Source organism: Sinocyclocheilus rhinocerous, unplaced genomic scaffold (genome assembly GCF_001515625.1).
Source record: "Sinocyclocheilus rhinocerous isolate Xijiao unplaced genomic scaffold, SAMN03320098_v1.1 scaffold1351, whole genome shotgun sequence".
Taxonomy (NCBI): Eukaryota; Metazoa; Chordata; class Actinopteri; order Cypriniformes; family Cyprinidae; genus Sinocyclocheilus; species Sinocyclocheilus rhinocerous.
In genome coordinates, this window is record NW_015654494.1 from 859,658 (window position 1) to 875,848 (window position 16,191).

Consider the following 16,191-nt stretch of genomic DNA (forward strand, 5'->3'; position numbering starts at 1 on the left):
TTTCTGTTTTTTTTTTTGTTTTTTTTACATTAAAAAAATAGTTCACCCAAAAAAAAAAATTGTCATCTTTCTGTCAAATCTGTCATAGTGTTTTATGTTGATACCATCATTTACTCACTCAAAAGTTGTTTTAAACCTGAATGAGTTTCTTTCTTCTGCTGAACATAAATGCTATTTTGAAGAACATGGAAAACCAAACAGTTGCTGGTCCACGGTGACTTAGTATTTTTTTTCCTAATATCAAATTCAATGTGGACCAGCAACTGTTTGGTTACCCACATTCTTCAAAATATCTTCTTTTGTGTTCAGCACAAGAAACAAATTAATACAGGTTTGGGACAACATATAAGTAAATAATAACAGAAAATAATTTTAGGGTGAACTATCCCTTTAATGACAGTCGGCAGCATGTTTAGCACTATCCCTTTAAGAGCTGCACGCATCTAATATACAGGCACGCATCGTTTTTTCTCTCAACTGTTTACCTTCATTTTAGACAACCAACTGAGTCTATATGTAAGCCTTGTGTGCTTTGACAGTATTAGCGCAAAAGATAACTTAGTTCAGTAATCAGGCGCTGTTTGACAGGGTTTTTAGTGCGCGCAATTCAGGTGTATGTGCTCAGAAAAAGCGCATGTCAGAACAGCCCGTGAATAAAACATTTAACCGGCAAGGCTTTAAAGCACATGCAAATAATTTACTTTTGTGACTGCGAATAAGTGCAGTGTCCTGTCACGTGAGAGTAACTCTGAGTTAACACTGATGTGAATGTAAGGTATGTCGAGTTGTACAGTATATTGAGATTTAAATGGAGGCACCAGAACTGCAGCTGATTGAATGTGTGCTGTAACACGATACTACGATATTTCTTCAAAAGCAGATCCTGAAGAAATTTTTATCGCCCACGATCAAAAATCTTCCTATCGCACACCCCTACATTGAACCCAACCCCTTCTTTAAACCTTATGACCCTAACCCCATAGCCTTTAGCCTTAGCCCTTACCATTTGAGTAGGACCTTTAGAAAGTTTTGATAGATCTCAAACTTCTGGCATACAGGGCAATGACCTCGGTTACGACCCAACCCTGGGGCATAATATGGAGGAATATCTAGTGTTTATCATGCACTGCAAATAGCCGTTCTCAGTCCTGCGGTATGCACTGACATGAGTATTACTACAGCTCTTGGGGGACCGAAAGAAATAATTCATGCCGTGGGATTTAAGCGTTGTGCTAAGCTTCAGCCCTGTGTAGCACATTTCGACATGAACTAATGGATGTTCAACTCACAGCTCACTCTTGACCCTCACCAACTTTCCCCCCTTTGGGACCGACAGTGGTTTATCTCCTTCGACTCCACACCCTGATACTTCCCAGCACGCTGATTGATGCAATCCAGCACTCCTGCGAACACCATAACATTGCTGCTAGTTCTTTTCCGTTTGCGTTTGACGGGATGCATTCAGACATATTTAGATCAGTCTAATTTTTCTTGCCTTGAGTGTGGAACTGCTCAGATTCAACAGAGTGAGTTAGCGTTAAAAGGTGAAGTTGGCTTTCAAACGGGAAAGGCCTTTGAGCAATTTATTTGGATACGATGTTGCACCAAACATACAAAAAATAAAATGCTTTCTGACAGTCTTGTTACTTTCGAACCTCTAATAGTTTGCTGTCTTCTCCCTCTCTCTGTCTTTTTTCTCTCTGTCTTTCATCCCTTTCTTTGGGGTGTATTTTTTTCTCTCTCCCAGGTGCTCTGCAGATAGAAAACACTGAGGAAACCGACCAGGGGAAGTACGAGTGTGTGGCGTCTAATGTGGAAGGCGTCCGATACTCTTCCCCTGCCAACCTGTATGTGCGAGGTAGGGAGCAACCTGGCCGTGGAGCCCATCGAAACCCACCAATTAGAGATGCACGACTGGTCACATGACCTGTTGTATATAAACTAATAGAGTCTTTACGCTAGAGCACATATTGCATATAATAAAATATGCTCATTTTCGATACTTAATGGGTAGTTTTCAGTCTTCTCTTTGACGAGCGGAAACTTGGGTCGTACAGGTATGTTTTATAATCAAGTTTTCAGGTTGAAGAGGATAATGGTAAGTCTTGATTTTGATTGGCCGATGCTATAAACCAATCAAAATACTAATCTTATTCCCTCCAAAAAGGTAAAATGGTCAATTGTTGCAAGGTAAACAATATGCATGTTGCTTATCACAAGTGTATACATTCAAAATGTAACATGCTAACAAGTAATTGCTAAATCTGTCTTGGTTCAGTTATTATTATTATTATAATGGAACGACTGTTTTAAGGCATTGCATTAGCACAGACGACTCTTGCCGCTAACCTTAAGAGGAGTTGAATCTCCAGGTTGATGATTTTAATAAATCGAGGCAGATGCATTTTGCGCATGTATTATTGATTTAATGCATATTAAAAAAGACAACGTATGGAATGGGTTTTACCCGCTGTATACCAAATAACTTTGTTCTGGATAAATTATTCACCGGCCATTATAAAGTGGGTCAGAGAGTTGTCTTTTCATTATTATAGTTATTATTGTTCTCCCACTAGAAAAGATGCAGACGCTCCATCTCAAAACGACAGATACAGTTTCAATGAAATTTGTCATTTACTCCCATCAATCCAAACCAGTCTGAATTGTGTTCTTCAGTAGAATGCAAATGATGGGATTTCAACCTTAGACTTTATTTACTTTCATTAAATGGACAAAAAATATCTTCTTTTGTGTTCTACAGAGGAACAAATAAAGGTTTGGATCAACATAAGTGCGAGTAAATGATAGAATGATCATTTTGAGGTGAATAATCCATTTATTAATTAATTTACAAATTATAAATGCATAGTTGCAGCTATAAAAACAAACAGTTTTTAAATGTGATTATCATAAATGATAAATGATTGACTGTTGGTGAGTTTTAGCAGTTACCACCAGTTTATTAAAGAAATAAGCCACAAGAGGCCTTACTTTTACAGTGACATTACCATGGTAAGGGTATTTTAGGCACATTATGCCTTATAGCACCTCTTAACCATGGTAAAGTCAGTGTAAAACTATGACCTCATGTGTTTTGAAGTATTTTAGTCCTACAATTTTAAGAGACGTTAGATGTTCAGTTGCATTTGATCTGATGTCTAGTGACATTTGAGTAATTGGTCGACTGGAGATTTCTGAAAGCCATTCAAATTACCACAGCGATAATTAATTCAACATAGATATGCTAATGTCTCGCTGATTATGCGCATACTGCATTAAGACAGTATCCCGTCTCCTTTTGTTTTGTTTTCACAGCTTAATCATTGGGTACAATCAAATGTTTTCTGTTCTAGAGTTAACGGCACTTGAAATTAGCAGCTACGATGGCGGAAACAACCCGCCCATTTATCCGAGCAAAACTGCATTTACGTGTCGCATAATAGCGCGACGCCTTTAGAATCGGTTGACTTGATTGTAGCTGCTAACTTTAATGCTAATTATGTGGTTTTTATTTGTACGGTCGGTTTGATTTGGTTTGCACTTTGGGTTGTTTCATTGATTTCTGGTTTTGTGTCTTTGTTTTGTGTCTGTAATTAAAGCCGCAGCGGCAGCTCTTCAGGTGGCTAAAGACCTTGTAATTTTGCATTGTTATAACATGCTTGAACTGACTCCAGTGGGCGAACGCAACCACTGGAGTGAATCAAACTGTTTGGGGTCAAAGCAGGTTAACGCGGCAGACATGTCGCGTGTCACGCAAGAAATAATCAGGCCACATCAGTCAGAGAAATGTAGCAGCTAAAAGCCTTGAGGTGGCCTTTTTTACTCTCTCTGTGTTTCCCCTATTTTTCTCTTCTCCTCATGTCATTGTGTTCTGCATCAACCCCTTTACATCCCTCAGAGCTTCGAGAAGGTTGGTGTGTTTTTTCTTTTTTCACTTTTTTTAACCCACATTAAAAAAACGCAAAATCAACATGTATTAAAACCTTAACCTTGACTGATCTATTGGAAGGATCCTTGGCGATTCGGAGTTTAAAATTAAGCTGCTAAATAACTTTTAAATTCTTAGAGTTTTGATTTAATTGCATAAACTAGTAGTAACTAACCCGCTAATTCGGGTTTATTTTCCTTTTTACGTTTAAGTTTGCATTGTGGGGCCGTTTCTCGTTTGCATCCTTCAGTATTGCTTTTGCCCAAAGAAAATGCTTATGCTGTCATGGAAATCTTGCATTTGAAAGTAAACCACAGCCTGATGCATGATAGGAGAATGTAACTGCGCTTGCATGCCTCGAGACGCAATTCCTTTGGCTGTCGTGCTTTGTTGCATTCCTGTGTTTTCGTGAGGTTTATTATTTTCTTTGTTTTTGTCCAAAATGAGAGTTCGAGCCTTTGTTGGTGACTCATTCAGTCAGTTCCTTGTGTTGTGGTGTTCGTGTGATGTGCACCCCTTAGTTTTGTTCATTTTAGACTCCCTTTCCGTTCTAGTTTCTGGTTTGTTAGATGTGGTTTGTGTTTCTGTGCTCTGTCGTCTCTTGTAGGCTCTTTCTGCAGACAGTTTTCCCGCCATCTTCTCAATTACAAAGCCGTTCTTGCACACAAAAGCTTGCAAATTCACTTCTGCTAATTAGTTTTTGTGCCACATGGATCATTGGCAGATATAATGATCTCCGCACTTCATGTGGCCCCCCCAGAAAACAGGCTTTATTTCACAGCGGCAACAAGCTAGCGATATTTCCTCATGATGACTGACTGCCTCTTGCCCTTTCGCAGTCTGCAGGCTCAATCAAATTAGGATTTATCATCCGCTCGAGTCCTCGTTGCCAGCGTACATCTGAAGCGCTTCTTACATCACCGAGACGTGCTGTATTAAAACCCCCAAATTGGACCAGAACAAAAAGCAGGTGCTTTGTTTGTGAGTCTCTCTATGCTAATCCTTCGCTAATGCAGCCCAGCGCAGTAATTGCACGCCTGTTTCATATGCATATCGAAGTCCCGTCTGCCTTTTGGATTCTAGGTAATTTAGCTTTACGTGTTGGTTGCATGCAGAGCTGTAGCAGCCACTACAATATTTACCATTTTTATGCTCGTCCACACACTTTTAAGGAGATTTTCAGAAACTCAGTCTTGTTTTATAAGCGAAAAATATCTAAACGTACTTTAAAAAAAATTAATTTACTTGAGAACCAAAAGTGTGTACATTCAAAATTCTGTATTAGATAAAAATTGAGATAATGTCTTAAATTTAAAATTCTTTTTTAAATATTTGTTTTCTTATTCAATTGGCATTTTTAAAGCAAAAAACGTATTAGATTCGAATATTAGATTAATAATATCTTCAAGTTTACATTAAACTCTTTTCATTTAAATTAAGATTACATTTTAAATGAAATTTAAATATCTTTTTTTTTCTTGTGCCTTTGCAAGAAATTACAGTTTTTCTTACCCCATTAAAAAAAAAAAAAGTATTAGTTTAATATTGTTTTCAAGTTTAACAAATTTTTAAATGTAAATGTTTGTTTAAATTTCAACTACTTATATTATAATAATAATATAATATAACTTAATATTAACGTATATATATTAACCATTCTTTAGTGGTTGCAATTCTTTGTGATTGTGATTTTTTTTTTGTAGCTGTAGAATGATAAATAAGGCGAAAGCTCGCATTTAGTCTGATAAGTTTGTCCAATCGTGCGGATATCTCATCGCTCTCCCCAGTGTAGTGATGGTTCAGATGGCCGTTTGTCTGTCTGTCAGGGATAATGACATAGAACAAGAGCCTCTGCTTCACTTGGCTAATGCTAACGTGTTGCCGGCCATCTCGTGATGTCTGAGACTAAATGGCTCTCTGAATTATTCAATTTTTACAGACACTGTGTTGTTGGGAGGGGGGGCGACGCCACATGAATTGAGGGTATAAATAATGAAGTGCGCTTTGCCGCTACTCTGTCTCTCAGAGTCTGGCATTTATTGACAGAGCTTTATTTTTCATATCCGGCTGTTCCCACTGTGATATCTGTGCCCCCTTTACCCTGATAGCTTGTTACTGCTGCCTAGCATGTAGATAGTGTAACAGACTGAGCGTATTAGCATTCCCTAGCTGCACACTAGCAATAACAAAAATACATTTTAAATATTAAAGAAATGCTAGTAGCTAACATGCTGTAGCTTGAAAATGAGACAAGCAAAACATTTTCAGTGGAAATGTTTAATTTTCACAGAACATATTTGCAAGCTAGAGTGTGTTAGCCACTAGAATTGCATGTTCTGAAACAATCTACCATTTTTCTTAACAAAAAAAACTCCCAAATGCAGTTTTTGTGAGCTAATGTGCTGCAAAAAAACAAAAAACAAAATTGCAATTCTGTTTGCAGCTTTAATGGCTAGTCACTCCTTTCAAATATTCTCAATATTTTTTGACTAGATCTTCTTGTTAGCCGTCTACCTCAGGCGTGGAAGTTAATTGCCTCCGTCTGGCAAAATTCCCCCTCTGAGCCTCGACTTATCTGGTTCTCTTCTATTTCGCACCAAATTAATAACAGAAATGATGATTGTTCTTGTTCCAATGAAGTCGCTAATCTTTCATTGTTGCTGCCTGACAATGAAGCTCTCAACCATTCCGCCATTCAACTCCACATAATGCCAAAATGTTAAGGATTCAAGATCTTAGAATGTTTCCAGGGCATTATTAATGGCAATTAGCCCCCGAGACGAGGAAACGAGACCTCACAGATCCACTCCGAGATGCTGGAAGACTGAGCTGTACTGAATGCCATGCTAAATGCTACGAGTATGTTCGGTGTATGCGCATGGAGATGCATGTGAACCCCACTGCCACCACTTTGGGATGTTTTGCATGTCCTTGCATGCTGTGTTGGTATTCAAATAGAAATGCAAGCTAGATCACACCCTCTACTTGTGGAAACGAAGGCTAACTTTGATCCGAATAAGTGTCATAAAGGGACAGGTTTTGGTGCAAAATCTAAAATGCAGTTCAGCCTCAGGATTTAGCTGAACGCTACTCATGCATTGGCCAGACAATCAGGAGGTAGTGTTTTACAAATGCACCAATTTTCATTACTAGAACTGGTCCGAACCCCAACTGAGGCTGCTTTGCATTGCAGTGGCGGAGGTGTGTGTGTGTGTTAATACGGGGAACCCCTGCCGTCTGCATGCAAATGGCCTCACTACCTTCAAGCGAAATGGATTATTGCGGGTTTTGGACATCAAACAGGGTGTAATCTCAGCTTCAAGGTGACTTTAAAGGCTGTGCATTATTTTGGCTCCCTTCCTACCTTCATTTTGGGGCTGGACAGACTGTCTCACCAAAATGGCCGCGAATGTCCACCTTCGATTCTTCCTAGTCAGGAAGCACAAGGAGTGAGGCACTCTTTGGCCTTTTTATTTTGTCTTTCTCTGTCCATTGTAAGACCTCGTGAGTTGCCTTTCTCTCCACATTGGGCTTGAAATGGGATTTAATCTCTAGACCAGAAAGAGATCGCTCTCGACCTGCTGGGCTCCTGGTCGTAGTGAATGAGGAGCGTGTCCGTCCGATTGGACTGTTTTATATTTCTCCAAATATCACAGCGGAGAGCACCATCGCACATCAAACGTCAGGATTTGAGCTATAGGACCATGTGTCAGGACGTAGATAAAGCCCAGGATGGCTTCATGCGATGGCATTTCAAAGGCCGATGCATCGATAGTGGCAGCCATAAATGTCGACATGCATCTGAAAACATTAGACCCGCTTAGGATTCCCCCCTTTGCCACAGTTTATTTGAGCGTGATGCTTTGCTGCCTGTGACTCTGAAGTTGCCAGGCTCCTCGCGATCTTTTCAAATGGTTGTTCCATTTAGAAAATGACCCAATTGAGTCTGACTTTTGATTAGAATCGGGAATTTTCAAGTGTAGATTGAGCGTGCAACAATAGGATGAATAATTCACAAGGTGAAAGGTTGCAGCCCTCATTCGCTCAACTACCTTAGCATGAATACCTTGGTCAACTGAATTTGACCCTTGGAAAACAAGCTTCAGTTTTTAGCCTCTTGTAGACTTGGTTTAAGAACGGCCAAATGTTGCATCACCCATTTTCAGGCCCACACACAATATGTATCAGCGGAACTCACATAGTATGTGTGTTTATTTAATATATTGGCTTATTTAACATATTTACCACATTTTACCATATTTATTTTCCTAAAATCAGTGCAGGAAATGCTTAAGCATCAGCAAATTACGTCTGGGACTTTCCATCATTAATCCACACTAGAAGAATCACGCTCGTCTTGTCACTATCACGTTGCACTGTGTTCTGTCATTGTTATAACACACCTGCACTGCGATTATCTGTGTGTGCTGTGTCGAATTCACCAATTTTGACATTTCAGTTGTGTGGATTCCATAAAATGTTGCACTTGGGGAGGGGTTGCATGCCTCAAATATGTGTTGACTGTAGCTGTAGGCCTGGTTGATAGTTTGGTGCCGTTCTGTTGACGCCATTCCTGCAATCACGGTCATGCATGAACATTGTGATATGTGGGCTGCCCTTTCAACTTTGTTGAACATTTGTTCAATATGCATTTATATGGGGGTGGGGGTCGCTTGAGTATGTCATTGTTTATTTTAATGTTGTTTTTGTTTTCTAAACAAATCAAGAAGTATTTTTCCTGAATTAAGGGAGTGATCCAGGTTCAGTGCAAATGTTGCTCTGTTGCATTTGTGGTGTGATGTTGATTACCACAGAAAATAATTTAGGAAAAAAGGATAAAATTTCAGTTACGGGATTAAAAATGTACACTATTTTAAGTTAAGCCAAGTTTTTAAAATAATAATAAAAAATATAGGAAAAAAACTTTTTTATGGAAGTTATCATCATGCCTCCAAATACTATGGACAGAGCTTAACTTCAACTGAACCTGGAAATGTCCTAGAAATAGATTACTATTACTAACTTGCTTAACTTACTAACTTACTTAAATTACTAACTTAAAAAAAATAATCATTATTAAAATGAATAAATTTATTATAAAATGTATTTAAAAAACTGTTAAATATTATTATAAATTTATAAACTAATGACAAAGTTAACTTGATCTTGTTTTACTCCATGATTATGAAATGGATTGAGTTATAATGTGATTTTCACTCACTGTACACCAACCGAGATCATTCGTCAAACTGTCTCTCTGAAACTGTGAATATATTCGTTTAATTAGAGTAGAGCCTGTTACCTTGACTAACTATAACAGCATTTCTAAATTTAAAAGTACTCAGTAATGTTTATTTTCAAAAAGGTTTTAAAATTCGAAATGTTCTAAACATTCAAACTAGATTTAAACCCACTGAACTTTCGATGGTGTTTACAAATTCAAGACTTTATGCTCTTTGGCTGCTGTTGTCCGAGGCGATGGTGAGAGTTTAATCGTGTATTTCAAGCCCCATTGTGTGAGAAGTCAAAACAACATGCTTTTACTCCAGTTGGCCCAGGGTTACAGTCTCCTCTTTGCCCCAGTCCCCACCTCTCACTCCCTGTGTTATTTCTCTTCTGTCTCTGTCCCACATGTACATCCACCATTTTGTCCTTCCCATCTGTTCGGCCCCCGTCTGCTGTCTTGCAGCCTAGGTCTTGTTCTGCTTGTGCCCTATCTCTACCTGTTGTTCCTGTCCTCGTTGTGTCTTTGTGTGGTTGTTAATTTGGTTTAAAGTTTGGTTGTTGTTTTTTTTCAAAAAGCTAGCCCCAGCACCCATTGCTGTCCCTCTGTCTTTCCTTTCTCCTCTTGCCAAATGTAAATGAGGCATGACCCCCTCACCACCCGCCATCTTAGGACACACCTAGCACCACCCTACTTCTTGTTTCATTGTCATTTTACATCCACCGGCATCAATAAGGCAGTGCAGTTGCCTTGAAGATTCTTGGGGAAACCAAACTATAAAGTTTGGTGCAATACTAAATTTTACATGTAACAGGTAGCACTTCTTTAACCTGAACGCTACTACTAGTAACATTTGTATTCTAATTATAAATGCGCTGTTCCAAAACCTTGCAAGATAACTACCTAGATGTATAAACGTACACCTAACACCCAGTGTTTCTTAAACAACTTTATATTGCTTTCTAAGATATCTAGTTTTGGCTAAGTGATAAGAGAATTGCATGTATCCTTGTGGTAAAAAGTCAATCCCAAAATCCACACAAAAGGACAAAGTTTATGGAATAATTTCATTCAAGATGTTTCAGTCTAATTAAAAATTGACTGCTTTACCCAACAATTGTGTCAGACTCAATTGGAAACAGTTGTGAGTTGGGTCTTTAGAATATTTGTAGAAAGTTTCCTTAGAAGGTATCTGTAGAAGGTTTTGGAACAGAGTCTGTATTTTAAAGTCTTATATGTTTCCATTGTTTCTTGACTTTTTAACGAGTCACGTCAAAATAGCAAGGTTACCAAGAATGAACATGCCAGACAGGCTATGAAAAAAGCCTGTTGCACAACCTGGCCATCTCTATCGCTGCCATAACTCATATCGAACCCTTTCCCCCAACAGATCCTTCATCTTTTCTCTCGTGTGTAGGTTTGGCATCTCAATAGTTGAGGTGCTTCGCAGTCATCATCGTAGACTAGAATCTGTACCAATCATGTGCCCTTTTTTGGTCAATTTGTAATAATTTTCTTTCTTTTTATTGTTTTATTGTTGTGTGATAGTTAGTTGAGTTGAACCACCAGCTACTTATTGACTGAATCCAGAATTTCCGCTGTAAATTTTGTGTTACGTCTAGCCAAATGTGACAATACGATCCTGTCACATTACGTCATATTGGCTGGAGACGATAAAAAAGCCTTTCTCTGCATTGAAGTGGGTTTCCCCCTCGTTCCTTTTCCCAACCCTTCCCTTTCTTCCTCTTTCTGGCTCTTTTGCGCGTTCTATTCTCTTATATTTCTCTTTTTTTTCCTCTCCAGTTGTCTTTTGTCCGGGCATGCTAGCGACCCTTCAGTTATATTCCTCTATGCATTTTATCTCAAATTCTTCTCTCTGGTTTTATTGTTCCCATTTACTCTTTGGTTGACCTCTACCTATTTCTGCATGATGTCTGTGAAAATGACAGCTGCATCTATCAATGGAAGCGTGTCAGATCTTAAAAAGGCTTTGTCCAGTTGATCTACTCTCAACCACAAAAATCTGATTAAGGTTTCTCATCTTTAGTCCCTCTTGGAGGGACTCACATTACTAGTGCATGTACGTAACAACGTGTACGTACAGTCATACATATGTAAGGTTTCTTTAGCATGGGCAGATTTAAAAAACAAATTTAAAAAAGTTTTGTTGTTCGCACTATTTTATGCTCTCAGAGTATTTTCTGTAAAGTTTGTTCTGCTTTTTAACAGTAATTCATGCTTTTCATTTTGTTTACTGTAGTTATAAGCCACATAGAGATCTCATTTTAAAGATGAGAAACTCATAATAGATTTTTGTGCAATTAATTGTGCTGTGATGGGTCAAATATTGGTCAATGGAACCTTGTTGCTATGAACTTGTTGCTTTAATGTCAATCTATATTGTTGGTGAAGCAGTTTTGTTAATTTAGTTACTTTATCATTATTTTAATTTGTATAAACTGAAATGTTTGTGAAGTTTTAGTCTCATTTTTTTATAATTTGTTGTTCTCTCTTTAGACAACATCATGTACGTTCTAAAGAAAGGCTCATTTTCATCGGCGTGTCATTACCTTTCTCTTCTCTTTTTCTTGTCGCCATTCCTTCGCCCTTTGCAGTTCGTCGCGTGCCCCCACGTTTCTCCATCACGCCCCCCACCATGCAAGAGATCATGCCAGGTGGTAGCGTTAACATCACTTGCGTCGCCGTTGGCTCGCCCATGCCCTACGTCAAGTGGATGCTTAACTCGGAGGACCTGACGCCCGAGGACGTGATGCCAGTGGGCAGGAACGTTCTGGAGTTAAACAGCGTCCGTGAGTCAGCCAACTACACCTGCGTGGCCATGAGCAGCCTGGGCATCATCGAGGCTAATTCCCAGATCATTGTCAAGTGTAAGATTCCGTTGAGTCCTACAAGGTCACTCGAAGGATCTCTGGTCAAAAGAAATTAAAACTAAGCCAAAGCAAGTATTTCAGAAAGTGTTTAGTCTCAGTATTGAATGTTTAAGTATATGGTATTTTCTTATCCCCTACTTGCAGCCTTGCCGAAACCTCCAGGTACTCCTGTCGTAACCGAAACTACCGCCACCAGTATCACCATCACCTGGGACAGTGGCAACCCTGAGCCCGTCTCCCATTACATCATCCAGTATCGCGCCAAATCTCCTGAAAGCAAGTTCGAGACCGTGGACTCCATCACCACCACTCGCTACAGCATCGGCGGACTTTCTCCAAACACTGATTACGAGATCCGCGTGTCAGCCTTCAACACCATTGGCCAGGGCCCGCCCAGCGAACCAGTTGAGGCTAGGACTGGGGAGCAAGCTCCTGCCAGCCCACCACGCAATATCCAGGCCCGTATCATCTCCCAGAACACCATGATGGTACGCTGGGATGAACCTGAGGAGCCCAATGGACAGATCAAAGGTTATCGGGTCTACTACACCATGGATCCATCTCAGCCCATGAGCATGTGGCACATCCACAACGTACAGGACAGCGTGATCACCACCATTCAAAGTCTGGTGGCCTCCGAGACCTACACCATCAGAGTGCTGGCCTTCACGTCCGTAGGAGATGGACCCTTCTCGGATCCCATTCATGTAAAAGTGCTTCAAGGAGGTTAGTTTGTCTTTTTTTTTTTTTTGTCAATCTCACGAGGCCATTGGCGCCAACAGTTTGTCAATTTTAAGTGTCTATTTAAAGTGTTGGGTGAGCGAAAGATGTAGCATGGCGGGTTTCGCAACTGAAGAATGTTTGTTGCGAATATTGGGGGAAGCAAATTGAATTTAGAGATTGATAAAGTCTGTTTTTTGTGTTCGGTGGGCTAAAAATGTAGCAAAATGAGCTTAGTGATTGAAAAATGTCTGTTGTCACTGTTTGGTAAGCTAATGATGTAACAAGGTAAGTTTCGCAATTGGAAATGCACATTGTTATTGGTTGAGCTAATGGCGTAGCAAGGTGAGTTTAAAAATGTCTACTGTTATTATTTAGCAATTGACAAATGTCTGTTGTCAGTGTTTGGTGGGCTAACAATGTAGATAGGTGAGTTTTGCAATTGAAAATGTACATTGTTTGTATTGGTTGAGCTAATGGTGTAGCAAGGTGAGTTTAACAATTGAAAAATGTCTGTTGCTAAAATTGGGTGAACTAATAGTGTTGAAAATTTTATTTTTTGGTTGAGCTAATGGTGAATTTGAAGCAAGGTGAATTTGAAACTGCCTGTTGCTAATATTTCGCGATTGAAATTTAGCAAATGAAAAGCGTCTTGTGAGTTTTTGGTGGGCTAACGATGTAGCAAGGTGAGTTTTACGGTTGGAAATGTCCTTTGTGAGCAGAGCCGATCCTCCCTATACACAAAATACGCAAGGTGCGTAGGGCCCCCGAAACAACAGGGGGCCCCCTTGCTGTCAAAGATTATTTAATTTTAGTTTTGTTTTTGAATTTGGCCAGCGGTTATGAAAACATGAATGTCCATTTCTTTTAATGCGGTGCACTGTCACCCTTTCTACGTAAAAATCAGTCAAATCATGTAACGTGAATGTCGTACAGTCTCTTGCTTGAGACTAAAGAAACGAGTTGAAAGCGTACCGAGCCGCGAAAGAGACACTGTTTCTCAAGCTCTTTACGTGAGTGCGATTCGAGACGGAGTGAAACACAGACAAATGTGTTTCATTCATTCTTTCATTCACACACACCCCACCCCCACCCCGACACAGTTTTGCATAGGGCCCCCAGAAGTCTAGGATCGCCACTGTTTGTCGGTTTTGGGTGAGGTAGCTGTGTAGCAAAGTGAATTTAGTGATTTATAAAGTCTGTTTTCAGTGTTTGGTGGGCTAACGACAGCAAGTTAAGTTTCGCAATTGGAAATGTCTGTTGTTAGTACTGGGTGATAACAGTGTAGCAAAGTCAGCTTATCAATTGAAAAATGTCTGTTGCTAATATTGAGTAAACTAATAGCAAATTGAATTTAGCGACTGCAAATATCTGTTGTCAATGTGTGGTGGGCTAACGATGTAGCATGGTGAGTTTCGCAATCGGAAATGTCCATTGTTAGTATTAGGTGAGGTAACAGTGTAGAAAAGATGTAGAAACGTTACTTTAGCTTTGGAAATGTCAATTTTTATTGTTGTTGAGTCAAAAACATAACAAGATGAGGTTAATGATTGGGTATGAGTTGGCGAAATCATTTGAGCAATTGTAAATTTCAGGGTTACAAAAATGTAAGTACACTACTTTAACCTGGTAATCATTCAGTTGCCACTGAGTAAATGTTTTTTTTTCTACCACATTCACTAAATTTACAGTTGTAAATCTCTTTGTTTATAAAATTTCTTGTCTATTAATCTGACAACACTGGCTCCATTTGTAGTCCCTGGACAGCCGACCAACTTCCAGGTTGGTGAGGTGTCAGACACGAGCGTTGAGCTAACATGGGAACCGGCCTTTGAAAAAGAGGGAATCATCAGTTACGAACTACATTACAAAGAGGGCGGGCAAGAATCTCAGGTGCCTTCTTTACAACAAACCTTCTCAAATACATTGTCAGGACCACTGTTGCACATGTCATTCGCAGTAACATTATTATTTTCCACCAAACAGGTAAAGAAAACATTCGGCCCAACCTCTTCCTATGTGGTGGAGGGTCTGCGTGCAAATACAGAGTACTACTTCTCTCTGGCTGCCATCTCCAACAAAGGCATTGGAGCCTTCACCAACGAAATATCCCAAAGGACATCCCAAGCCAGTATGTAGTCCATTTCCTTTCCTAAGGACCCGAATGTGAAGGGTTGGGGGGTCTAATATTGTATTTTGATTGAGAAATGCCAAGACATAATGGCTATTTTGAGCTTTCGATGGGGTCGGGATACAACAACACTGTTTGAAAGGGCCACTGTAACCTTCACCCTCGTTTCCCAATCCAGGGATATTGTTTATCGACTCCAGAAATGTCACGAGTAAATGATAATGGTGTGCTTGTGTCTGCAGCAGATATGTGTTAAAGAACGGACACTTGTCTGGTCCCTGGTTTATGACAGGTGTTTTGCTTTGGGTTTTCTGGCAGTGGTTTTTTGTGTTGTGTTTGTTTATGCATCTAAATTGCGCAAAACAGCATCATCTTTGAGCCAGAAGTGAGTTTTTCTACATGCAGGTAGCAAAGGTGATGTTATTTTGATGAGAATATTTCCAAATGACTTGGCAAAGCTTTTGAATATTTTCTTTCTGTGCATGTTGAGAACTTGTTTTTAATAAGACGATAAAAACGAGCAGAACGATTTTTGTGTAAATTGTTTGTGAAAACATTCTTATGTAAATCACTGAAAACGCATCAGTTTATGTAAGAATGGTTGTAGGCGCGATTTGCGCGATTAGTTCTGCTTGAGTTTCATGAATGAGGCCCTCTTACTTTGATGTTTTAAACATTACTATTTATTTTGATTAAGCGTCTAAATGTTAAAGCCCAAACTTTTAAATGGCCTGTGTTGTTTCGTTTAATGGATTCTTCTCCCCTTGGATTGTGTCACACGCACTTCTTTTTCTTCTTTGTTTGGTTATTCTTTCATCTGGGTCTCTCTATGTCACAGTTATGTACTTCAGAGATTTCCTACATGTGAAACAAACAAATCAATGTGGGTTGATTGATCTGCAGCAAGCGTGCCGTTCGGCTCCCCTGCGCGCTCCCTTCTTTCTTCTGTGTTCGTATTTCTTTTTCATGTGTCAACAGCAAATGCAATTTTTTTCCTCCCATGCGACTGAAGCGCACAACATATTATTGACTCTGGGGTCTGCCATGGCTTTTCACCACATCTAGTCCCTCACTGTGTATTACTGAAAGCAGCGCAGTCAGTGGCCACTGGAGCCTGCAGGTAGTCAGCATTTACGCTGGGAGACTGGCTGAATTATTCAACCCTCCGGCCTAAAAATACACCCTCGCTGAGTCGCATCATGATTCAGTGCATGAATTCATCAGTGCTTCATCAGTGCTTGTGGGGAACCTTGCAGCTGGCATGTGGCGTGCTAAAAAATTGCAGTTACTTGTGTTC

At 39.7% G+C, this 16,191-nt stretch overlaps 1 protein-coding gene across 9 annotated transcripts in view; it reads left to right on the plus strand.

Annotated features, from left to right (window-relative positions):
• LOC107717167 (receptor-type tyrosine-protein phosphatase S-like) overlaps positions 1-16,191 on the plus strand; it is a 256,786-nt gene that overhangs the window by 184,188 nt on the left and 56,407 nt on the right. For 6 of the 9 annotated variants that reach the window (XM_016523831.1, XM_016523833.1, XM_016523834.1 and 3 more), the window contains exons 1-5: positions 3,334-3,910; positions 11,768-12,040; positions 12,188-12,769; positions 14,520-14,656; positions 14,750-14,894. In XM_016523831.1, the coding sequence (XP_016379317.1) occupies positions 3,859-3,910; positions 11,768-12,040; positions 12,188-12,769; positions 14,520-14,656; positions 14,750-14,894 (1,189 nt within the window). In that variant the 5' untranslated portion in view covers positions 3,334-3,858. Of the gene's footprint in view, positions 1-1,690; positions 1,859-3,333; positions 3,911-11,767; positions 12,041-12,187; positions 12,770-14,519; positions 14,657-14,749; positions 14,895-16,191 lie in introns of those variants that run through there. The other 3 variants (XM_016523839.1, XM_016523838.1, XM_016523840.1) reach the window with 3 other exon arrangements.